General features: G+C 41.0%; 1 protein-coding gene and 1 pseudogene across 3 annotated transcripts in view; both read right to left on the bottom strand.

The window, feature by feature from the left end:
• Nucleotides 1-26,140, bottom strand: part of LOC129721972 (uncharacterized) — a 131,204-nt gene that overhangs the window by 83,276 nt on the left and 21,788 nt on the right. For all 3 annotated transcript variants that reach the window (XM_055675117.1, XM_055675118.1, XM_055675116.1), the window contains exon 3: nt 12,266-12,382. In XM_055675117.1, coding sequence (XP_055531092.1) covers nt 12,266-12,382 — 117 coding nt within the window. The remainder of the gene's footprint in view (nt 1-12,265; nt 12,383-26,140) is intronic.
• Nucleotides 18,265-23,492, bottom strand: LOC129721971 (uncharacterized; annotated as a pseudogene).

The raw sequence follows: 26,140 nt of genomic DNA, 5'->3' as shown, positions 1-26,140 counted from the left end.
CTTTGTCTCAAATAACTTCTAGTGCCTCTAAGATAAGGTACCAATGAAGTTTGTACTATTTTTCAACGTAATAGTCGAGATTTAAATGGGTGTCCATTTTACCACCCCTGTTCATTTTACCCACAATTCCCCTACGCAAATTGCTTGAACAAAAGATCTTGCGTAGACTTGACAACTGGGCAGAAATAACTAACCAACTATCAGAGACCCAGTTCGGCTTCGTAGGGGCAAGGGCTCTAACGATTGCCTGGCATTGCTAGCCACAGAAGCGGAAATGGCTCTTGGCAGCAAACAACAAATGACTTCGGTTTTCCTGGATATCACAGGCGCATTTGATTCAGTTTCAATCGAAATTCTTTCCGAGAAACTGCTTCAAAGAGGATTCTCTCCTATATTGACAAACTTTTTCATCAACCTGCTGTCTGAAAAGCATTTACTTTTCAACCACGGTCCTTCAATAATAACACGAACAAGCTAGCTGAGCCCGCTGTTGTACAACTTTTACATCAGTGACATCGACACATGCTTGACGGACGACTGCACAATGCGCCAGTTAGCTGACGACTGCGTAGTATCAGTCACGGCATCTCTGGCTGTAGATATGAAAAACACCCTGCAAAATACGCTAGATAATCTCCCTAGTAACAATAATGGTTTTATCAAAGTTTTTTAGCGCCTAATACAGCCAAAAAAGCGCTACAAAACTTCGACAAAACCAGTTTTGTTACTTGGGCTGACTCGTTGGGCAAGTTGTCTTGAAGTTGAGTTCTCGCTTGAAAAAACGGAGATGGTAGTCTTTTCAAAAAAGCGACCACCTCACCGTTTGGAGCTAGATCTGTCCGGAAGACCCATCACTCAGTTACCTAGCTTTAAATATCTCGGAGTATGGTATGACTCTAAGTGCACATGGGAAAAACATGTCAATTACCCGAAACAAAGATGCCAACCAAGGATCAATTTTCTTTGAATGGTAACAGGAACATCATGGGGAGCCCATCCAGAGGATTTGATACGACTCTATCAAACCCCGATTCTGCCCGTAATAGAATACGGCAGCATATGTTTCAGAGGTGTCGCAGCTTCACACAAGCTGAAGCTAGAGAGGATACAATACCGTTGTTTGCGTATCGCTCTAGGCTGCATGCAATCGACACATACCATGTCTCTAGAGTTCATTGCGGGAGTACTACCACTCAAAGAGAGGCTTTTCGAGCTGGCTCTTCGTTTCCTCATCAGATCGGAGATATCAAATTCAATGCTAATCGCGAACTATGAGAAATATTTGGAAGTTGTTCAGAAACCCTGTATGTCAGTATACCAGCGGTTCATGTCTATGGAGATGTCTCCTCGGTTGTTGCTCCATACCGTGAGATTTAAACATCGCTCAACAGTTCTTCTGTTGTATTTGATGTGACGATGAAACAAGAAATCCATGGAATCCCCGAACACATCAAACCAACAGTTGTGCCATTAACTCTCTAGTGCCCAGTGCCGCCTTTAGACGGTCTTCAGTGAACCCTCTAAAAAGCTTCAACCAATACTTAAAAAATGTTCATGAAGTTCCATAGTGATTTTTTCGAAGTCCGTCCGAAAATTAACTTGGGCACTAGAGGGTTAATATTTTCGGCAAAATTCGGCCACCTCCCAGAACAAAATTCCTTTTTCACGGATGGATCTGTAATGGATTGACATTCCGGATATAGCGGTTTTCAACACGGATCATCGCATATCCCCCAAACTGACACAGCCTTGTTCAATATATGTAGCTGAAATAGCTGCCATACACAATTAGCTACGAATTATCGAGCTCAAGACACCGGGCAATTATTTCAGCTTTTCGGACAGCCTCTGTTCTATCGAAGCTCTCCGATCGAATAAACCGGTCAAGCACCCGTCCTATTTCCTTCCGGAAATTAGACGGATATTAGAAGTGCTGGTTTGGTTTAAAATTAGTTTATTTGACACGGCACGATACATTTTCTGTTTTACTGAGCCAAGTACAATTCGTATTAATTCTACGTTAGCAGGGAAAAGAGGGAGGCCCTTTTTTTATTCTCGCGGCTGACTACGAGCTAGTGGGGATTTAAGGTGAGAGGAGGGGAGATACAACTCTTGCTTAAAACTAATTAAGATATACGATCTATTTGTGTTTCGACTGGTGTTCTTTTTTGTTTCTTCAACATAGATTTAGGCTCTTCGTGTTCGTGTCTCCAGCGTCGTATACGGGTATTCTGACAAATAGACAAAAGAATATTAAATTCTAATGTCAGTCTTTTTCAAATAACAGTACAGTTGTGTCATGTACTGAAGATCACCGCTTCCCAGAATGTCTCTAACGGGAACGTTCGGTTGTTTTCCTCGGGCCCGGAGGGAATCTATAAGCTCGGACCTAACATCACAGAATTCGGCACACGACCAAACAACATGCTCGATGTCATGGTAGCCATCGCCACAAACGCAGTGATTACTGTCTACAAGTCCTATACGAAAGAGATGCGTGATTAACGTGTGTTGATTGGACATAAGTCTGGACATCAAGCGAATGAAGTCCCGACCGACATCCAACCCCTTGAACCATGCTTTCGTCGATACCTTAGGAAAAATGGAATGTAGCCACCGTCCCAGTTCATCTGAGTTCCATGATGATTGCCAACTGTTGAGTGTTCTCTGACGCAAAATTCTATAAAATTCATCATAAGCAATTGGTCTTTCATAAATATCGCCATCAATAGCACCCACCTTAGCTAAAGAGTCAGCCTTTTCATTACCCGGAATCGAGCAAGGTAACCCGGTAATTTTTATCTGTTAAAGCACTTAAAAACCGCCGTATTTTCCCCAGGAAACACGGGGTGTGCTTCACAGGCTTCATCGATCGCAGAGCTTCAATGGCACTGAGACTATCTGTGAAGATGAAGTAGTGGTCTATGGGTAGGGTTTCGATGATTCCAAGAGAGTACTAAATAGCAGCAAGTTCTGCGACGTACACGGAAGCAGGAGCATCGAGTTTGCAGGAGGCGGTAAAATTTTCGTGGAAAACACCGAAGCCAGTGGATTCATCTAGATTAGATCCGTCAGTGTAAAACCTTTTATCAAAACTAACATGTTTGAACTTATTGGAAAAAATCTTAGGGATCTTTTGAGGTCGCAATTGATCCGGGATACCAGAAATGTCTTGTTTCATGGTGGTGTCGAAGAATATAGCATTATTAGAAGTATCTAGAAATGCGACATTGGAGGAATCGTATGAAGAAGGATTAATATCTTGAGCCATATAGTCAAAATATAAAGTCATAAATCTGGATTGAGATTGTAGGTCGACCAACCTCTCGAAATTTTCAATTACTAATGGGTTCATAACAACCGGTAAGAGAGATTCCAAAAACGATGTTTCAACGGAAGAATACCCGCTAACACTTTAAGACTCATCGTATGGGTCGACTGCATGCAACCCAAGGCAATACGCAAACAACGATATTGTATTCTCTCTAATTTTATAATGTGCGTGTTCGCGGCGGAGCGAAAGCAGAAACAGCCGTACTCAAGAACTGACAATATCGTTGTTTGGTATAACCTTAGAAGGTCTCCTGGGTGTGCACCCCACCAAGTTCTGGTAATCGTACGAAGAAAATTAATCCTCTGTTGGCATTTTTGTGTCAGATACCTAATATGACAAGCCCAGGTGCATTTAGAGTCGAACCAGACCCCGAGATATTTAGCGACTAAAACCTGAGAGATCGTTTTACCCGTAAGTAGGAGCTGCAGCTGAGCTGGGTTATGCTTCCTAGAAAAAACGACCAGCTCAGTTTTGCCCGGAGAGAATTCGATACTCAGCTTAAGAGCCCATTCAGACAAATTGTCTAAGGTATCTTGCAATGGTCCTAGCAGATCGCTAGCCTCGCTACCAGTAATGGACACAACGCTATCGTCTGCAAGTTGCCTTAGCGTGCATGAATTTGCAAGACATTCATCGATGTCATTGACGTAAAAATTATATAAGAGAGGACTTAAACATGAGCCCTGGGGAAGGCCCATGTAACTAATTCGGGAAGTTGTCGAATCGCCATGTGAGAAATACATATGCTTTTCTGACAACAAATTGAGCAAAAAGTTATTCAAATTTGGTGAAAGTCCCTGCGAATGAAGTTTCGCGCTTAAAACTTCTACAGAGACAGAGTCAAAAGCCCCCTTAATGTCTAAGAATGCAGAAGCCATTTGCTTTTTTCGAGTAAAGGCAAGTTGAATTTCAGTAGAAAGCAACGCTAGGCAATCGTTCGTTCCTTTGCCCCGGCGGAAGCCAAATTGAGTATCTGAAAGTAACCCGTTTGTTTCGACCCATTTGTCTAACCGTAAGAGGATCATTTTCTCCATTAATTTCCGGAGGCAAGAGAGCATCGCAATCGGCCTATATGAATTGTGATCAGAGGCAGGTTTCCCGGGTTTCCGAATAGCAATGACTTCTACCTTCCTCCAGTCATGCGGATCAATATTTAGCTCAAGAAACTTGTTGAACAAATTCAACAAGCGTCTTTTTGCAGAATCGGGTAGATTCTTCAACAGGTTGAATTTTATTCTATCTAACCCTGGTGCCTTATTGTTGCACGACAGGAGAGCCATTGAAAATTCCAACATCGAAAATGGAGGCTCTTCCGTAGTTACTTTAAACGCGTCGCGAAAGGTTTTCTGTTCCGGTACAGAGTCCGGACAGACCTTTTTGGCAAAATCGAGTATCCAGCGATCTGAATACTCCTCACTCTCATTCGAAACGTCACGGTTCCGCATGCGCCTGGCGGTATCCCAAAGAGTGCTCATCGCTGTTTCCCTCGACAACGCGTTTACGAACCGCCGCCAGTACCCGCGTTTTTTCGCCTTTACTAAGCTCTTCATCTGCCTGCCCAGTGCCTCGTACTTTCGAAGCAGGTTGACAGTGCCGTACTCCCGGTAGTCCTTATACGCCGCGGACCTTCGCGCGTACAGCTCAGAGCACTCTTTGCCCCACCATTTGTTGGGAGGGCGCTGTCTAATCGTTACATCGGGTATCGGTTTCGTCTGAGCTTGAGTCGCAGCGTCGATTATCAAGCCAGCTAAGAACGCGTATTCTTCCTCCGGAGGAAGTTCCTCGTGAGTCTCGATAGATTGCGCTATAATAGACTCATAACACTTACAATCAATATTACGTGTAAGGTCGTAGGAAATATTGATTGGGTTCGGGGGAGTTGAACCACTAGCAATTGATATAACGATTGGAAGATGATCACTACCGTGGGGATCGTTGATTACTTTCCACTGGCAATCTAAGGCTAGTGATGTCAAGCAGAGGGATAGGTCAAGCACGCTTTCACGTGCAGGAGGATTAGGTTCACGTGTCGCTTCCCCAGTATTCAAAAGTGTCATATTGTCGTAGTGTCATAAGTCGTCGATCAAGTTACAGATTAAAGAAGATCGGTTGTCGTCGTACAACGACCCCCATAGCGAACAGTGAGAGTTAAAATCTCCCAAAATCAAAAAAGGTGCGGGAAGCAATTCTGCTATATCAAGGAGTTGCTTCTGTTCAATCCGCGCGGATGGGAGAATATATAGCGAAACAAGGCAAAGGTCTTTTCCATTCATATTCGTTTGAATGACAACAACTTCAATATTCGAGATCGAGGGGAGGTCGATTCGGAAGAAGGAATAGCACTTTTTAATCCCTAAAAGTACCCCTCCACCGTGTGAGTCTCGATCTCGACGAATAATGTTAAAATCGTGGAAATTGAGTTGGTCATTTGAATTGAGAAAAGTTTCACAGAGCGCGAACGCATCACAAATGTATGTGTTTATCATATGTGAAAATAAATCAAATTTGGGGATGATACTTCTGCAGTTCCACTGTAGCCCAGTGACAAAATTCCTAACCTCTTTCAACGTATTAGTCATCGAAAGATACGATAGCTGAAATGAGGGGCCAAATTGCTGTGAGTTGCTTCAAAAAGGTTTTCACTGTAGGAAGAAAGGCAAGAAGAATGTTTTGAAGGGGATCTGGTATGTTTAATGTTTTAAATATCCAGTCCACAATATCAGAGAATTTTATGAACCCTGTTTCTTTTATGTCTTCTGATCGAGAAATGGGTGCACGAGGGGTTTTTGGTGCCCCAGGAAGCGGTGGGTACTGCTGGTTTGATTTGAAATTAAAACCGGGGGGTACTTGCTTCGGTTTTTCTTCACCGCTTCCTTTTTGTGTTGTGTTATTGGTCATTCCGCTAGGGGTTATCTTACGACCTTTGCGAGAGAGATTAGGAGAGTTGAGCATTCTCCTCTTCCTAGATCCCTCTGGCAAGGCATAGGAACACCCTTCGACGGGATCGTCAGATGTACCCTCATCAGTTGGCAAGAAGGAAAAGATGTTTCCTGCCGAGGGTGGCTCAGCCCTCTTAAGCATTTCTGCAAAAGAGCGCTTTGATCGTTCCTTGAGGGAACGCTTAATTTTTTCCTCGCGCTGTTCGTACGCGGGACATGCCGGAAGGTCATGCCGAGTTCCCTCGCAATAAAGACACTTTTCAGTGTCCCCACTGCAAGCGTTCTCAGCATGATTGCCTCCGCACTTGCTACAGCGTGCCTTGTTGCAGCAGTAGGTGGCTGTGTGACCTAACTGCTTACAGTTTTGGCAATGCATGACCCGCGGTACGAACAGGCGTACAGGTAGACGAACCCTGTCCAAGCGGACGTAGTTCGGCAGCGCGGATCCGGCGAATGTTACTCGGAAGGAATCCGAAGAGAGAAATTTCTTCTTCCCTTCTTCGATGGATACTGAATGCAATTGCTTGCAATCCAGTATCTTTACACTTTGCATCAAGGGGTTTTTAAAACAGCCAACTCCATGACGCAAAATGTCATCGACAGTGAGGTTCCCCTCGGTAACCACACCGTCGATTTCTACATCCTTGGCAGGGATGTACACGCGATACTCTCTCGTGAAGAGCTTGTAGCCAGCAATTTCGTTTGCTTGCTTCAAGCTACTCACGACAACTCGCAGTTTGTTCGGCCTTACCTTCGTAATCTCGGTTACGGCCGAAAAATGTTTTGCCAGGTCTTTGCCAATTTGAATAATAGCTTCTTTATGGGCCGGAAAAAACAACGTAGGGACCTAAGCTTTTACCCGTACTTCCGGTACTCTTGGTACATGACTTGGCAAAGGGAGAGCACAGGGGAAGGTAGGGGTGACCTGATGGGAGAAATTTCAATTTCTTCCCCGTTTGTTTACACATCCAGGAAAAGTTGCACCTGCATGTCGTCCATTTTGCGGGAGCGTTACGCTCTACCGCACACAAACGATAAATATTCCAAATTGGTGTTGGGGGGGGGGGGGGGGTTGTTCAAGTAGTTGATATTAAATTTTAAAAACAATTTTTCAATCTACAATGGATCAAATTAAAAGAAAGACAGTAATACTAATACAAATAACAATAGTAATAATAATAATAATTGTAGTAATAATAATAATAATAACAATAATAATAATATCAATAATAATATTAATAATAATATTATAACATAGTGATAATATTGATAATAATAGTAAAAATTCTAAAGGTAATACTTCACCGAACGTCTAAGTCACGACCTCACGGCTGATAGTTGGATTAATCGAGTGTCTCCGCAGAACAAACAATGACGATCCAGCTTCGTGTTGTGACACAGTGGCCGTATCTTACACGCGACCTTGTAGATGCCACTTGTAGTTGACTTCCACTCGCTCGATCGTATGGTGGTCCGTGCTGCTAGCGGGGTAACAGCGGTGCGGGAGAATTATTCTTGCTGATATATCAGCTGCGTATCGAATCACTGGCGGGGTAGCCTGCCCCTACCAGTGTGCAGATGTTTCTGCCGATATACAACAGGCTATTGTTATCGCGCAACACAAGAACTAATCGACAAAAAAAACACCCGTACGATAACTCGTGTATTGTTATTTTGCGAACTCAAACGGAGATAAACAATTTGCGTCTAATCGAAACGAAAGCAAAACAACGAATGTAGAAGTTAGCAATGGGCGATATTGTATCGGTATCGCTGTCTGTCAGTGTCAGTGGAGCCCACACATCGTAGAACCGCTGCGATGTTTGCTGCGATAAAGCAAAGCAAATCGGATAGAGATGCCAGCTAGTTGATACGAGCTGGAACCACTGAAAAGCTGCCACTGTCAGTATAAATATTGCACAAGTCTATTTGCACTAGCAAAACTTAGATGGAGAAATAGATAGAGAGAATGTTGTGAGCCAAACGAACTGTCAAAATCTGAGCCAAGCGCAGCATAGGGCCAAATTCGAAATTTGTTTTACTTAAGCCACACATTTAAAGCCAAAAAGGAGTGCTCAATAATAACGTGTTCTCAAATACTTTCAAAAATAGGCATAGCTCTACGTTGCATTATTAAGCCACAAAACTTATATTGTGTCTCTGACAATTGATTAAAAAATTGTTTTTTAACATTTATACTCAGCTTCATTAGTTTTTATTTGAATTAATTCTACTTTCTGCGTTAAAATGCATCCACAAACCCCTCAAGCGAAATCCAACGTTATCAGAAATGATGTTTGGCTTCGATTTAGTTGGGCTATAACCCAACGAGCGGGAGCCCAACTTAAACGTAGCCCAACTAAACATAGCCCAACGAGCGAAATTTGACTGTATTTCAAAAACAAATATAAGTTTTCTGGTTACACTGTTCAGATCGAATATTGGCAAGCGGAAACTAACTCATGCTTTCCGTCGACACAAGTTAGAGTACAAGTGAAAAATAAAATTGCAATATTAATTAGTTAGATAAAATCAGCGGTAGACTTCACTATCTTTACTATTTTCGCTGACATATCTAACTTTTTATGTCATCAACTTCCTCATCAATTAATATAGAAGTGTGTCAATAATTTATACAAATAAGACGGGAGCTTCACAGCCCATTGGGCCAGTGAATACAAATCTTGAACATACAAGTTGTTTAATTCATTTGTTTGCCAAAGCTCAGAATTTCTGCATTACCTGTATGTATTTGTTTGTGAAGTCATACGATTCACGCTGCTCTAGAGAATGCGGATAGATAGCAGAAAAACAACAAAAAGTCGGCACACCAAATTTTTATTGCTAAAAACCACCAAAATTTTGCTGATTTTTGGTGTGCTGTGCTTTCAGCAATCTGTTCAGCAAAATGAAATTTGCTAATTATTCAGTAATGCTCAATTGCATGAAAGTGACAGGTCGTTTGCTGCATGTTCAGTGAAACAAAATACAACTTGCTGGTTGTCAGCTATGACAATTTGCTGTTCATTCAGCAAAGCATAAATCAATTTGCTGGTTAACCAGTTAGTTCAAGGGAACCATGTTTCCGTCAGGCACCAGATTCCATCCGCCCATCGGACCATAGGCAAATTACTGTTGAACTAGAGATGTATGATTATCATTTAAACTTTTAAGTTCATCTAGCCCAACAAGGACTTAGCTATGGTCCCATATTCGCTATCAGGGGCTTAGCGATGATCCCGTACCAGCTGCACAGCGATTTGGCGCGTTTTACTAATGACAGCTTGACGTAAATTTTTTGCCATATCAATTCTTTTGCTGGATTCCAGCAAACATTCATTTATTGTTTTCTGTTCAGCAAATAGTTTTGCTGTATTTTCGCGAATCACTGAATCGATTACTGGTTTTCAGTAAATGTAGATATCAAAAATTCAAAAAATGATCTCAGCTATTGTATCGATACTTCTGGTGTCGATACTTTTTGACCGATATTTTGGGTATCTCGATATTTCTGGTTTCTCGGGTATCGATACTGAAATATCGATACTCTCCGTCGTATCGCCCAATGCTAGTGCTGGTTGATCGGTCTTTCATTATCTGCTTTGTGTGGGTCCCCTCTCATTTATTAGATTATTAGCGAAAAGGGGTGCCATTTATTAGCGAAAAGGGGTGCCATGGAAGGAGATATATTTGATAGACCGATCACCTATACCGAGTATTTTCACCTGTCTCGACAACTGGCCCTGGCAAACTGGCAGGAAAAATGGGATAAAGACGACCTTGGGCGATGGATGCACTCGATCTTGCCCAAAGTGTCTACAAAAGCTTGGTTCAAAGGGTTAGATTTAACTCGTGATTTCATTCGAGTTATTTCACGCCAAATGTCCAATCACTATATTGCAAATGCACACCACTATCGAATAAACTTAGTCGATAGCAATCTGTGCAAATGTGGATGGTACGAAGATATTGACCGCATAGTCTTCATATGCCCTAAGTACCACAGAGCAAGGACCAAGCTTATTGATTCTCTCCGGAAACGGAAAGAGACGTTTACAATGCAAGTACGGGATGCGCTTGCTGGCCGCGCTTGTAATACCTATTTATGACTTTTTGAGAGATATCAAGTATCGAATTTGATTATCCCCTTGCTTTTTCTTTTTATTTTTTTTCCAACACAACCACCCTCAAAAAATTTTACACTAATTCTGTTCTTTTTCTTCTTTTTTTTATTGATCTTTTTAGAGACACATGAATCATCACTTCTTTCTGAGAGACATGATCCACCGAACATATAAGAAGTCTCTTCTTTCTGAGAGACATGATCCACCGAACATGATCCACCGAACTTATATAAGATATAAGATTTTGATTTCCAAGAGATAAGGAACCATCACACCTCAACGAATAGTATTAAGAATTAATATTTACTCATACAGAGAAGAACTTTAATGTTATTCTTAGCCGTAGGTTTAAATGACATGTATTTTTAAATTGTATTCTTAAAACAGAAAAGATGAGAGGGTTTTTATGCCTGTTTGAGGAGGAGCAGTCGGGATACAGGCTCTACTCAAGCTGGCTTTTCCCTACTCCAAAAGATATTCGGCTTTGCGGTTGGGCCTAAATAAATATTAGAGTATAAAAAAAACTACTGCAATAAGGCGTCTTAGGTTGCACGCAGACGACGTTCACGATGAGTTTGAGAGACTGCTCCTGGAGCCCGTTTTCCCGTATTCTTATCAAATGTGAGGTCTTGAACCGACCGGTGATTGAAAATATTGAAATGATAGTCGAACTTAATTCTCAAACCCGTTTCATGATATTGTATTTCAATCATATGTTCCAAATTGTTATTCTTTCTTTGATTACTCCAAATCGTGCCAACTTATCTAACATTTCTGATTCTACTATGTTTGTCGATTCCATGATAGAAGAAACTCGGGAAATCCCGGATCATTTACGCGTGCAGCAGATCTTCAATATTTACCAATAAATATAAGAACATCAACTGCGACAACATATTCTACGCTGACGGTCCAATGGTTTCGGTAACTTCAATGACCATTTAACCGTCTCCTATAAACTCGATAATACAGCTTTTGTTTACTTAGCAGAGTTCGCTGTAATTTAGTATACCCTAGAGGTTATCGAAAAATGCACACGAACAATTATTTCAGCTTTACGGACAATCTCAGTTCTATTGAGGCTCTCTGATCGATGAAAGATGTTTAGCACTCTCCGTATTTTCTGTGGCAAATACGGGAACATTTTAGTGCTTTATCCGAAAAATCTTTATCTTAGTGTGGGTCCCTTCTCACTGCTTGATACTGGACAATGAGAAAGCTCATTGGTTAAGGTTAGCATAACAAATCCTTGAATTAAAAGAGAACTGGTAAGGTGGTTACATTGTATTATCCCAAAGGTTTCGAACAACCCGTGGTTCAAGGGTTTTGGATGTAGGTCAAGATTTCATTTGCATCATGTTTCGGCTTATGTTCAAGCACTATGGATAAGCCGCGTATCTCCGTCGTATTGGGCTCAGGAGAGATGGTATCTGTGCCTGTGGTGAGTGTCGATCACTGAAACATAGGTGTCGATGGTTGTGGGGTGTCGTGATCCACTCACAACCAACCCAACTGCTCTAGATTTAATTCTAGCCGACACTGGCAGATTTTCTGAGGCGAAAAATCTCTGGGATCATGCCATCTATCGCATGAGGAAAAAAGCCGTTGCCACCGGTACGTTTATCAACGGGTCATAGGTTAGCGTCCTGGGTGGCGTCGCCTCCTCGGGCTTCGGAGATTGGCACAACATCAGCGGCGGAACTAGACCGAAAAAAATATAACTACCTCCATAAAACATTATTTTGTTTATTACATTGTGACTTGTCAAAATAATGTTATGAAAGAGAATAGTAAACTAGGTGGTAACTAGACCTTTTTCAGTAACGAAATATTTAAATGAATAAATATATTATCACAGGCATACTTACAGTTAATGTACATCCAGGAAAATGTAAGCAAATTGGATCCTTAGGCCATGTTTTGCTCACATAGAAATAGAACTGCCAGATTCTGTCATTCAGGTACGTTTTAATAGTTTGATGAAACTGTAATAAATAAAAATACTTTTTACGAACAAATTCGTGGTTTACGTCAGAAGCAACAGAAATGTAATTGATATTCAGAATTTTTTCATTGTATATACCTTAACTAGAATACTGTCAAAATTTTATGACATGTTCTCGCATTGCTTTCTAATGAGAAAATAGGAGGGAGGATATCCGAAACACGACCCAGGGCTGGTAGCAGGTCTCTCTTTAGAGACTTGGTCTCTAGAGTGCCTATATATAACTATAGTGGCGCCGTGCCATCCAATGTAACGCTGGTAACACTGAACATCCTTTTTCTTTTCCCCACACGTGTTTAATAGGTTGTTTGCTCAATTGGAATGACACTGACAGATAATTTTTATTCCAATTTTGACAGTGTCGCCACTCTATATATTTACAGGCACTCTATTGGTCTCTATTTTAAAGCTAGTCTCTAAAAAGTCTCCTTTGACGTGGGACTACGTCTTTTTTTTTCTATACTGGGATGCATTCTGTAAAATAGGAAACGTAACTGGCAAATGTTACGTCAGATTTCAAATGATAATAACAGCATAACCGCATGGTGGATAACAATAACCAATATATTGTTGGATAGATAAAATGTGTAACAATTTTATATCACGCTAGTCATCATTATTATCTCACTGCTCAACGGTAAAAATTGATAAACAGTTACAAGGAAATTTACACGAACAAGTGACCAATCACACGCGAGCATTCCTAGCACAGACGAATGGACACCAACCATTCCCTGTGATATTCTCTGTATCAATATAAAAAAAAGAAATGGACAGAGTTCCCCCGTCCCAACAAGTCGATTTAAGTTTGCTTCCATGAAGGTAAAAATCTTTCGAAAAGTTTTGAAACAAGCCTTTTACTTGAACAATTTCTAAACCTGCTGTCAGAGCATAATAAAAACTGATGTCTTGAAAGAAAACATGCTGGTAAAAGCAACAATCGGGCTTGGTGCTACATTCCGATTCGGAACTTGACCTTCAGTTTATTTATACACAGACTTCGCAGCCGACTGTTTAGTGTACAGGACAATAGCAGGGCTAGCGCTACGGTCCTACTGACACAAACAGTCTCTCCCGAGCCGAGACTCGAACTCACGACGACTGGCTTGTTAGGCCAGCATCGTACCTCGAGACCATCTGGGAGATTCAACAATACCGTACAGACAACAATACCGTACAGTATATACATATTATGTGGAGCAGAGCGCCGTTAGTCTCTCGTCGTCTATCATTGCAGTGGTACACGACTTCTATTTCCGTGAAATCAAGGAAAAACTGCAATGCTGCTGCGTTGATAGTGATTAAAAGTTTACCTCATGAATATGGTTACCTTAAAAAAACATATACTACTCAACAAGAATTGAGCATGTTTGCACCGGTCATAAGATTTTTTTTTGCTTTTTATCTTCGATTTTCACTAAATGATCGTGATCGAAAGAGTAGATTTCTGTAAATACAAATTTATATAAGCTTAAGATACAGACTCCTTTCTCTTGACATAATAAGTCCCTCTTAGAATAAACCTGGCCAGAGAGGAACGTTAGGTGTAGCCTCAGTTCAGGGAATTGTAATTTGGCGATATTGGTAGGATATAGAAAAGAGGCTCGGTATAGTAGAGCAGTAAGCTTGAAATGAAAGGGTAAACTCTCACACACAAGCACGGATATATCAAAAAAGCGTATCATGATGAGTCCACACAGAGAAAAAAAAGATACAGTGAATGCTTCTGAATATTTTGTCGATTCACTGGGATCTATTCAGAATTTGTTTCACATTTCAACATTGTTAGATGATCTATTTTTGTTTTCAACTTAACAAATAATATTCTCACGTATATAAGCTGTCTTCGTAACACAGTGAATGTAATTGTTGGCTTGTAAAACTTGTAAAACAAAAAACAGAAATTAATCATTTCGAACTTTAACCTCCTTCAAATATTTTAAAATAAAACAAATATATTTTAAAATAAAATAAATAAAATAAGGTATTTGAGATATTTGCACCAATACTACCAAACTCAACTGACTTACCAGCTAAAGTCCAGCAACTTTCCGACGTAGTTGAAGCGCTGAACAAAAAAATTGATAAATTATCAATCAAGCAGCAGCTAGATTGGCCTGTACCCACACCAAAAACGCTTGTTTGGTCTAACCGCACCACACTGTTTCCAAAGCTGCAAAAACGTGATCGAAATTATTTTGAACCAGAAAACTTGATTTTAGAGCCATAGTATCTCCAGTGATGACACCCCGTTAAGCATACAGGAGCGAGGCATACGGACGCGAGGCATAGTACGCTAGGCATAATGGACGGCAGGCATACGGACACGAGGCATCTGGACGCCAGGCCGAATGGACGCGAGGCCGAATGGACGCGAGGCCGAATGGACGCGAGGCCAAATGGACGCGAGGCCAAATGGACGCGAGGCCAAATGGACGCGAGGCCGAATGGACGCGAGGCCGAATGGACGCGAGGCCGAATGGTCGCGAGGGCGAATGGATACAAGGCCGAAAGGACACAAGGCAAAGGGGAAGTGATGCGGAATATGTTATTATCGTCATCATCATCACAGCATTCAATAACATGTATTTCGCTTCAAAGGGTCATTTGAAAAGCAATACACTCGCGGCCTTCGGCCGACTCGCTGTTCGAGCGAATGCTGTCCTTACTCGCTACCGCTCGTTCGGACTTAACTAAGGGAAGAAAACTCTGTTTGAGTAGACCTAGTAAACCAGTAGATCAGTCGTTTGGGTGCGAGAGGCCGCCGCTTCCGACGGCGGGTCGGCGGCCGACTCGGACTGCGGAAACCACGGCGGCTTAGTACCGCCTCGTTTCCTTGCCCTCGATTATGCGTCTTCGCCGCATGATTTCAAGAAAAGTATTATACCCAACTTAAACTCTTTAGGAATATAATAACACCTGAACTACATAATTGGATCTCATGCGATCATACAACATCGCATTCGGCCTCGCGTCCATTCGGCCTTGCGTCCATTCGGCCTCGCGTCCATTCGGCCTTGTGTCCATTCGGCCTCGCGTCCGTTATGCCTTTTGGCAGTATGCCTCGTATCCATTATGCCTCACATCCATTATGCCTCGCGTCTGTATGCCTAGCATACTATGCCTAACATCCATATGCCTAGCGTCCATATGCCTCGTGTCCCGTCCCGAAAGTTTTAGCATATTTTATAACAAACAACTTTGTTGAAGACACCATATTTCTATCTACCAATTCAATTAAGCTATTGTTAAGATTCCTTCAGATTGCCCCTAAAAATATTTTTTCCAATATAACTTTTTATAGTGATTTTTTTTAAATTTTTAAATGTTCTACAATGTTTTTCGGTTAAATAAAACACACGAGTTCACCGAAGAAAGCTTATTTTTGTCTCTTATAATTATTTAGTTATTGAAGATTTTTATTAAAATAATGCACCAATTTACTTACAGATATAAACTGTCTGCAGATATTTGCAGATTTTGAAGATATCTGTTAGTAAATTATTGCATTGTTATAATAAAAAACGCCAATAACCAGAGAAATATGTAAGATAAAAATAAACTTTCTTCGCAGACATTGTTTGTTTTGTTATAACTAACAACATTGTAGAACATTGAAAAATTATAGAAAATCACTATTGAAAGTTATATTGAAAAACTGATTTTTAGTGGTAATCTGATGAAAACTCCACATAAGTCCATTTAATCAGACAGATAGAAGTATGGTGTCTTTGACAGAGTTGTTTCTTATGAAATGTGCTACAACTATGCCGAACACGATGAATTTTTATATGCAAAAATGAGAAAAGCAAAATTCGCTTTTCACTGTTATGTGGATTATTCACAAAATTGTAACTTCTATAACATGGAGAATAATTAATGGAATAACTTTGCTGAAGGCACTGTGGTTCTAAAATCAAGTTTTTTGGGTCAAAATAATTTCGATCACGTTTTTGCAGCTTTGGAAACAGTGTGCGCACTATGAAACGTAGGCACATTGATGAAAATGTGATCGCAGATATCCAGTCCGATTGTGGCACAAACGCTATTGATTTGAATGATCTCTCTGTTCCCTCGATTGCTCCCAACATCAACAAATTTTGGCTTTATCTTTCACGCTTGAATCCGCTACTAACAGACAGTGACGTACAGAAAATTGTGTCCCGCTGTTTGAATATTACTGGTCCATTGGATGTGATACGACTCGTTCCCAAAGGGAAAGACGTCTCCAACATGTCATTCGTGTCCTATAAAATCGGTCTAGATCCAGACTTGAAACTGAATGCATTAAATCCATCGTCTTGGCCTGTCGGTATGTTATTCCGTGAATTTGTTGATCGTCCAAAAAACCCGAATCGCTTGCTTGTTACGGCCCCGCCGGTGATGACGGACTTACTTTAACCTTCCCTCCTGCTGATTACGTGCATGGTGAGGGTAATGGTAATGAGATTTCCTGCTAATACCAATGTGAGAATGTAAGAGGCCTACGGACTAAAATTGACGATATTTACTTGACGATGTCTGAATGCGACTACGATATTATTATCTTGACAGAGACCGGACTTGACGACCGCATCAACTCAATGCAACTGTTTGGATTTTCATATAACGTTTTCCGTTGTGATCGCAATATTTTTAATAGTGATATAAAAAAGCTGGTGGTGTTTTGATTGCTGTTGCGGATGAACACAGCAGCTCAATTGCTGGAACAATAAATGGGCGTTGCTTGGAGCAAGTGTGCGTGCATGTCTCAATTCGTGGTTTAAAACTGTTAATATGTGGTGTGTATATTCCTCCTTACAAAAGCCAGCTGGTTAATGTCATCGATTCGCATATTGCCTCAATAGTTGAGCTATGTGGTAAAAGACCAGTGAACGATGAAGTAGTTCTGATTTGCGGTGATGACGGTATGATGTATACCAGTTCATCTCAACTTTCTGCTGCTGCTTCAGCGTTAGTCGATGATATGAACTATTTGAATCCCCGCCAAGCAAATAATGAGCGTAACCATCTGGGCCGTATATTGGACTTAGCCTTTTGTTCCCCCGATCGAGAATTTGTTGCTGATGTTTGCGTCGCTCCTCTTGTTTTGCCACTAGATCCCCATCACCCGGCATTAACAATTTCGTTGCCCGCTAAATGCAGTATTACCTCTCGTCCTGCCGCGCGCCGCACATTACCAGAATGTAGAGTGCTAAATTACCGTAAACTAGACTTTACTGCTTTCACTGACTACCTGACGAGCCTAAATTGGACCATTCTACACAAGCAAGATAACGTTGACGATATGGCTGCGATATTTTGCGATACTTTGTACCAGTGGTTAAGTTCGAATTTGCCACTTGTGAAGGCACTCGCTTCCCCTCCCTGGTCCACCCAACATTTACGTGCACTTAAACGAGAACGTAATTGTTGGCAGCGTAAGTATCGTCGTTGGAAAACCTGTGGAACGAAACGCAATTTTAAATTATCGAGTGATGAATACCGCCGAATGAATGCCGCTTTGTATTGTCGCTGCAGCACTATTTGCTACTCAAATACTTGTAATTAATCATCAATCGATTTTTGAAAAACGGAATTAAGCTGGAGGCTCGGCCCAAGGTATTTATCGACAACTTATCTAGGGAATTGATTGCGATAGTTCTATCACATGCAAACATTCCAGGAAGCTGACGTTATTTTCCAAGCAGTTCAGAAACACCAAGCAGAACCAAATACCGTTTATCATGCCCTATATGGACTTTATTTCTTGGGAATGTCTAAGCCTGACATTGCGAAAATCTACGGAAAAGGTTTGTCCACAATTTATTCTTGGATGAGAAAGCTTGAAGATGAGGGTGTTTATCGACGGAAAAAACGGATCCAGGTTTTCACGAAGTTTTCCGCAGCAATACGATTTTGGCTGGTGTAGTTGTACCAGAAACATCCTCTTTTATTCTTGGACGAAGCTAAGGAGAGATTTCAGAGACAGTTTCACCTAACGATCAGTGTTTCGTTGATTTGTTCGATCCTCCACGAAGCCGGACTCTCCTGGAAGGTTGTTGAAAGACGGGCAATCCAAATACGAGAGGAAAAGATAGTTAGATTCGTGCGTGAGCTACTAGCCATTCCGTGTAGGGATACCATCCGTCCTGATTTAGCAGGACATGTCCTGATTTTGGAGTCCTATTTGGGCGTCCTGATTTATTTTTTATATTATAGCATTTGACCTGATTTTCATAAGATATCTAATTTTGTTGTAAGCTAATAAGCAAAATTTTTGAAAATTGATCAATAAGTGTTTTCGATTCCAGGTCGCAACGCTCACTTCAATCGATTTTTTTCCATTGGTCAAAACTCAGTATAGTAATAAGAAGATCCGTTAACGCGTTGACTGTTACCATTAAGCATCTGGCATTTGTTAAGTTTAAGTTGAAACAGTTTACGTGCGTTGAATTTTCAAAGCATCTACTAATGCGTAACAATTCGAAGCGGTTTGATAAAAGTGGAGATACACTCATTTTTTTAATCGGTATTTTCCACACGGATTTTCGAATTAACGGTTTTTTCACGTGGATTTTTAAATGGAAGGATTTTTGAATTACTCGTTTTTCCACGAGGTACATATCTCCGCGTAAATAAAAACTGAGTGTATTTATGTGTAAGTAAATAAAAGAGTGTTATATTGTATTTTAAAGGGTAAATCGCATATTATGTGTTATATTTTCTCATACTTAGAAGAATAGAATGGCTCAGTCAAATTTGTTCCGAGAAAAGGTGTCCTGATTTGTAACTTCGACCAGATGGTATCCCTAATTCCGTGGGACATTTACCAACTAGTTTTCTTGGACGAGGTAAGCTTTGATAATAGGGATATGTCGCAAACCCCGCCTATCGTTTTTGTGCTTTTTGGGATTAGACGGAATTCCTGACAGCTTTTCAACGGAAGGAACCTTCACTCGTTCTACTTATTTTGAATACTGTCGAGAATTCGCTTTAAGGAATCCAAAAGTCCAGCAATATCCAGGTATGAATTCTGTCTGGATACTAGATGGCGCAAAAATTCACTGCGATGTGAATATAGTTAGATATCTGAGGGCAATTGGCATAAGTCCCATTTTTCTTCCGGCGTACTGTCCTTTTGAAGTAGAATACTTCTCTCAGGAAGTTCGGCTACATAGGGATGTGAAATGAAAATCTAAAACCGAAAAAAGTGAAAAATATGTCCAATTTCAAATGCTAATAAATCGGTTAGTATTCGATGGATTTCCTTCGTTCTTGCAGCAATAGATTGGAAAATCTTCTAAGATTCTTCCCAAAATGCGATAATTGTAATTTTATTATTCACACTATTGTACTATTGAAAATAGTCAAGCCTTGTCAAAACGAAAATTTCGACCCCTGATTGGTCGTTATATGCCAGCTTCCCAAGCACGGTCGACAGAATCATATACCTTGCAATTGAAAACATGCTATTTGGCCTATATAAGAGCCTGTTTCAGCCGGAGCCGCTCATAACAGTTCTGAACAGCGACGACAGCAGTCCTCCCTTAGCAGCAGCGGGAGCGAGCAGTGGGTACCATCGATAGCGGAAAGCGGCCACAACTGTGGCATGGCTGTGGATAGGCGTAGCAGTTCCAGCGGATCTCACCATCGATAGCAGCAGGGCCAGCAGATGCAGTTACAGTGGATACCAATGGCGGCCACAACTGTGGCATGGCTACGGATAGTGTTGCAGTTGTTCAGCAGTTAGGCCAGCGTATAGCGGCCACAACTGTGGCATGGCTATGCATAGCGTAGCATCAGACGGCGACAACAGCAGTCGTCCTTCCTTAGCAGCAGCACTAGCCCTGTGGTTGGTCACCACGTCTCAGGAGCAGCGCGGTTTTTCTCAGCGTGTGTCGCCAGACAGCCATTATTCACCCCGTGTTGGGGCAGCATGGAGATTGCCATCAGGAAATCCAATTTTGGAAATCAAAATGCCTTTTTGAAGGCAAATAAACAAGTCATTGAAAGTTAATAATTTTTGTCAACGCAAGCAAGCATTCTGTGTTGGATCCTAGCAACTTAAATCTGTCGCACCCGTCTAATTTACTGAATGTGAAATAGCTTCCACAGTGCATGTTGTCCGTGTATCTTAATTCCCCCAATGTTAGGGCAGCTCAAAGGTTGTAATTAGCAACCGATTTTGAACCGCAAAATGCTTTTTGAAGTAGAATACTTCTTTCAGGAAGTTCGGCTACATAGGGATGTGAAATGAAAATCTAAAACCGAAGAAAGTGAAAAATATGTCCAATTTCAAATGCTAATAAATCGGTTAGTATTCGATGGATTTTCTTCGTTCTTGCAGCAATAGATTGGAAAATCTTCTAAAATTCATCCCAAAATGCGATAATTGTAATTCTAATATTCACACTATTGTACTATTGAAAATAGTCAAGCCTTGTTAAAACGAAAAATTCGACCTCTGATTGGTAGTTATATGATTGCTTCCCAAGCACGGTCGACAGAATCATATACCTTGCAATTGAAAACATGCTATTTGGCCTATATAAGAGCCTCAGTTTCAGCCGAAGCCGCTCATAATAGTTCTAGACAGCGACAACAGCAGTCGTCCTTCCTTAGCAGCAGCACTAGCTCTGTGGTTGGTCACCACGTCTCAGGAGCAGCGCGGTTTTTCTCAGCGTGTGTCGCCAGACTGCCATTATTCCCCCTGTGTTGGGGCAGCATGAAGATTGCATTGAATTGAATTTTTGACAACACAAGCAAGCGTTCTGTGTTGGATCCTAGCAATTTAAATCTGTCGCGCCCGTCTAATTCACTGAATGTGAAATAGCTTCCACAGTGCATGTTGTCCGTGTATCTTAATTTCCCCATTGTTAGGGCAGCCCAAAGGCTGCGATCAGCAACCGATTTTGAACCGCAAAATGCCTTTTTGAAGACAAATAAACAAGTAATTGAAGGTTAATAATTTTCTGGTATCAACACAAGCAGACATTCTGTGCGGGATGCAATCAATTTCTGTTGCAGTTGTATAATTTTAACTTTATTGAGGTAACCCCCCACTGTAAGGGCAGCGCAAAGGCTGTGATCAGCATAAGCGATTTTGAATAACAAACTGCCCTATTAGAACACCCTCACAAAAGCAGTTAGTTCGACTATGCAGAGCTAATGTGAAGTCGATTCAATCAATCAGCATGAACAAAATTTCGTCGTCTCCCAGCTGCTAAGTTGCAACATGATGCAACACGCAGCAGCGAGCAAACGAAATCGCTTGATGTTACAAGCCGCAATACGGTTAGGGGTTAAATAAAGTATTCTACTTCAACCTTGCGGTCGTGGCTTTGCACACAACCCTCCTGCGATTTTTCAACCCAATAGAAGTAATCTTCGGCCTCGTCAAGAAACGACTGCAAAAAAACACACCAAGAAAACACTCCCATTATCAAAGACGTTTGTGACGCAATAAGTTTTTTCAAGGCATATTCTTGTCAGAATTTGTTTTCCCATTGCGGCTACTTTGCCGGGGGAAATTTTTTTCCAGAAAAAGGACTTCAGCAAGATCCGAAGGATCTAGGTTTAAATGTTTGAAGGTCATGAGTAAATGCTTTGACTATTCGTTTTATGAAAATAAAATAAGAAAATAAATCAATTCTCAGCTTTAACATTTATAAAACCAAGAAATTTATTTTAGCTTATAAAAGAAATCCAAAGTGATTTTTTTCACTTTATGCATGGTCAATATCCGGGCAGTCGGTTACCTTATTTGCCAAAACTCTGCTAAGGTCCGACTCCTCTGGTCGGACAGCAGACTGGACGGCCGTAATAATCTATTCAGCTACTTTTTCCTTGTTCACCATACCTTCAAGTTTCCGTTGAACGTTTGATAGAATAGAAACAGCTGAACAGACTCCTTGGTAAACTTCCTCGACGTCTTTCATCCATGCTTCATTCACTGCATGTGCCACTGAAGCACCACGGTGAATTGATTGTAGTCTAGCCGCTTCCGAAACACCAGTCCACCGAAAGTAATTAGCAAGTTCCAATGGAAGCGATGAAGCCTTTTTCATCTCCTCTTGCTTGTGGGCTGCCGATGAGTGTATTGTGTTGGCCCACAACAGCCGAGAACTGTAATGACCTTCTAGTGCCGGATGACTTTCTTTCAGCTCAGTTGCAAGCACCAATTCATCACGTGTAGAATGAGCACCAGCACGATCGGGGTTGTTTGGAGCAATTAGCTGCTTGAGTACCATTTGATGTTGAGAGTTGGTTTCAACGTTCACGGAGTATGCATAAACAAAGAGTTTCATTTCCTTGCCTCTCCACGACGTAAGCATTCGGGATGTAACTGAAAAGATAGTGTACGACTTTCTTGTTACCTGATCTTGGAAGGTCACAAACTTTTCGATATCATCTTGGTCCGGATGTTGTTTTTCTGCCCACTTTGGTTCGATTATCAAAATCGATTTGTCTTAAGACGTACTTTGCTGCAAACTTCCAAAAGCATGCAAAAACGTCCTGCACCAAATTCCCAAAAACACTTTTTATGGCCACTTCTCTTGGGCGCATCTGACCACGATAAAGCCGGCGGAAAACCAGTGCCTTGAAGAAGTACAAGTAATTTTCGTCGTTCTCCCCGTCTTGTATTTCTGAGTCGTCAGCGTCCACATCTTCAAACTCATTTGCGGCTGAAATGCTTGGAAATTCATTCAAGTCTGGAATCCGTATAGGAAAGCACGGTTTTGAAGATGAATACAAATTCTTCTTGTCTTCCTCCTCCTCCTCCCAAGCATCCAAATGCTCTTCATCTTCGTACCTGTTTTCCGCCACACAGATTTTTATGATACTTGTTGTTTATATGATACTTTCATAAGGAATAAGATTATTACTTACGTGCTTCCGTCGGGTTCCATTTTCACTATAAACTGTTTTGTTATTGGTCAAATCTAGGACAGGACGTGACAAGTGGCTTCTAGTTATTGTTCTTTTCGTTCAAAATTGCCCTCATGAAACATTGTGATTTTTCGGCACGACGCTTGCCAGTGTTTCCAAAAATGTTTAATTAGCAAAATATAAATGTCAAGGATTTTCCAAGTTCTGGATTTCAATTTTAATTAATTCTTTGATAATGCTAGTTCAAGTGATTAAAGATATATGTTAAATTTATTTGAACCAGCCATAATTTCAACTCATTTTGGGTTCCTCTTGCTTTTCATGAAATGAATCTGCTATTGTTTATCATACGTAGTTTCAAAAACATGAATAACATTTCGAATGTTGATTTTTATTGACATTACGCAGTATAGTGTATGAAAAAGATTCAAAAAATTGTTGAACCAAAAGCTGTTCATTCACTTGGTAAGCAAAAACAGTGTGAACAAAAAATACCGATAGTTTTCGCAGCACGGCCAACCGTACCGACTAATAATAAAATTTAAGAGTGCGCTAACTGAAATCGACCAATCAGAGAGGGCTTTCGCTTTGACAGAACTTTGGGTGATTTTTGGTTTCTCTTGTCACGTCTAGTGATGGGAAATATCGCCCAGAACGGACATCGATAACAATCGATAATTCCGAGACTTTTATCGATATTATCGATAAGTATCGATAATTTGACAGCTAACGTTTGCGGTGAAAAAATTTTTTTCAGATGATGAAAAAAAACTATTTCAGATGGCGATGAAAAAAAAACTATGACAGATAATTGAGTTGGATAAATTTCCCATGGAAGGTTGTCATGTTAGCTTCCTCACAAAAAATATTACGTCATTGCGTGCAGCCTTCCGACAGTTAACCGGAACATTCGCCATGGCGGACGAAAACATGCGTGTAGCCATGTTTTTAAGCTCTTTCTTCGTTTTTTTTTAATTCCTCCTCCGTTTTCGAGACAAAATTGTTGGAAAAGATCTTGCGCTTCAAATTTGCCCAGAAATTCTCGATGAGAAGCAGCTGGGGGACATTGAGCGGATTCGCCGACTTCGGTACCACATCAATATTCAGCCGCTCCATCTTCTCCAACGATCGCTTTGAATAGTTGGCCGACGTCAAATCTGGCCAGAACACCGTGTCTTCGCGCTTATGGTATTTCTTGATGAACGACGCAACTGCTGTCAGGCACTTCGTACTCAGGGATGCCACATGTACAGATTAATCTGTATTTTACAGATTTTTGGCCGAAGTAACGGTACAGAATCTGTATATACAGATATACAGATTTTCGTCGAAAAGTACAGATTTACAGATTTTTCGAAATTGACATTAACTTTTAAAAACAATCCAAATTTTATTTCATTAAATATTGAGCAAATTGAACATATTTTCAACTCCTCACACGTATTAAACTAAAAATTTCGTTTATGTACCATAAAAACTCAAAAAATACAAAGTTCTTTGTGTTTAAACAACACAGATTTTTTTTACAGATATGTTTGTTCCAGATACAGATGTTCAGATTTTTTCAAGGGAAAACACAGATTTAAATGTGGCAACCCTGTTCATACTATGAATTTCCCCGTTCACGGCCAGCCCGGAGCGAAAGAAGATCAATTTTGACATCCCTTTCTCGCTGATTGACAGCAACAGCCGCACCTTCTTGGGGAACTTGGTCTGTGAAATAAACCTTACCTCGATGCTCACTTCCTTCGTGGGGGAGGCAAAATACGGAGAGCACTGCTAGTCGTTGCCATCCAGGGTGAGATGGGTCTAGTCGTCCAATACCACTGCCGCGTCGCGATTCGCCGGGAAAATTGACTTGACCATCTTCAACCGCTGTCGCTGCGTCATTGCTTGCAGCTCCAAGACCAGTGGACGGGACTGCTACTTTCTGCATGTATGTTCATGTTCTCCAGATGCTTTTTCACTGTTTTAGAGCACGCACCAATCTCTCTGCCAAGTGCACGCAGCGATTTAGCCACTTTTCCCTCGGTCTTCCTCTTCAGCATCCTTGGAAGCTTCTTGTCGCTCAGGGTCGTTGGCCGTCCGGAATCGGGCTTTCTTTCGATGCTCTGATCGTTGTCCAATAGTGTCAAGATGTTGTAGATGCCAAAACCGACATACCCGGGGTCCACAAAGTGCCGCACGATGTCCGTTCTTGACGCGGCGGGGTACCGTTCTTTGAACGCGCACACTTCTGAACGGAGTAGCTTCACTTTTTTCGCCATCACAGTTAGAGTTTGACTGATAGGGCTGTCAATTTTTTTTGCTAACTCATGGGTTACTATGATTGATGATGCATGAGTAGTTTCGTCAGTGCGATTGAAGGTAAACCCATGAAAAATCGGCAATTTTTGTCCATTTTTTTTTACCGCAAACGTTATTCGACAAATGCAATTTTGCTATATAAATTTGTTAAAAACAGAGACAGTGATGGCCCAAACAGAATGGATACGTTGCGTTGCGTTGACGTCAATGTGACAATAAATGTATGGGCTAACTGTCAAATTGCCGCAAACGCAGCCGCAACGTATCCATTGTGTTAAGGCCTTGAATGACAAATCTTACGATACTGCAAATAAAAATTCAAACAACCGGACGAGTTAAACAGTTTGTTTTGGAAAGTGCTCGGGTTTTACGCCGAGAGTGCTTTCTACGGAGTAGTTTCAAGCCGAAGTTTATTTTGAAGGTTGTATAATAAGGGAAATAATTAAAGCAGGCAAAATTCTGTCAATTTTTAAATGGCCAAAACTTCACGAAAAATGAATCAATTCTGACAAAACAGGTTTCATTTTACTGGAAAACTGTCCTAGTTTCCTAGTGTTAC

The sequence above is a fragment of the Wyeomyia smithii genome, chromosome 2 (genome assembly GCF_029784165.1).
Source record: "Wyeomyia smithii strain HCP4-BCI-WySm-NY-G18 chromosome 2, ASM2978416v1, whole genome shotgun sequence".
In the NCBI taxonomy this organism is placed as follows: Eukaryota; Metazoa; Arthropoda; class Insecta; order Diptera; family Culicidae; genus Wyeomyia; species Wyeomyia smithii.
This window is presented reverse-complemented; position numbering and strand designations above follow the sequence as displayed.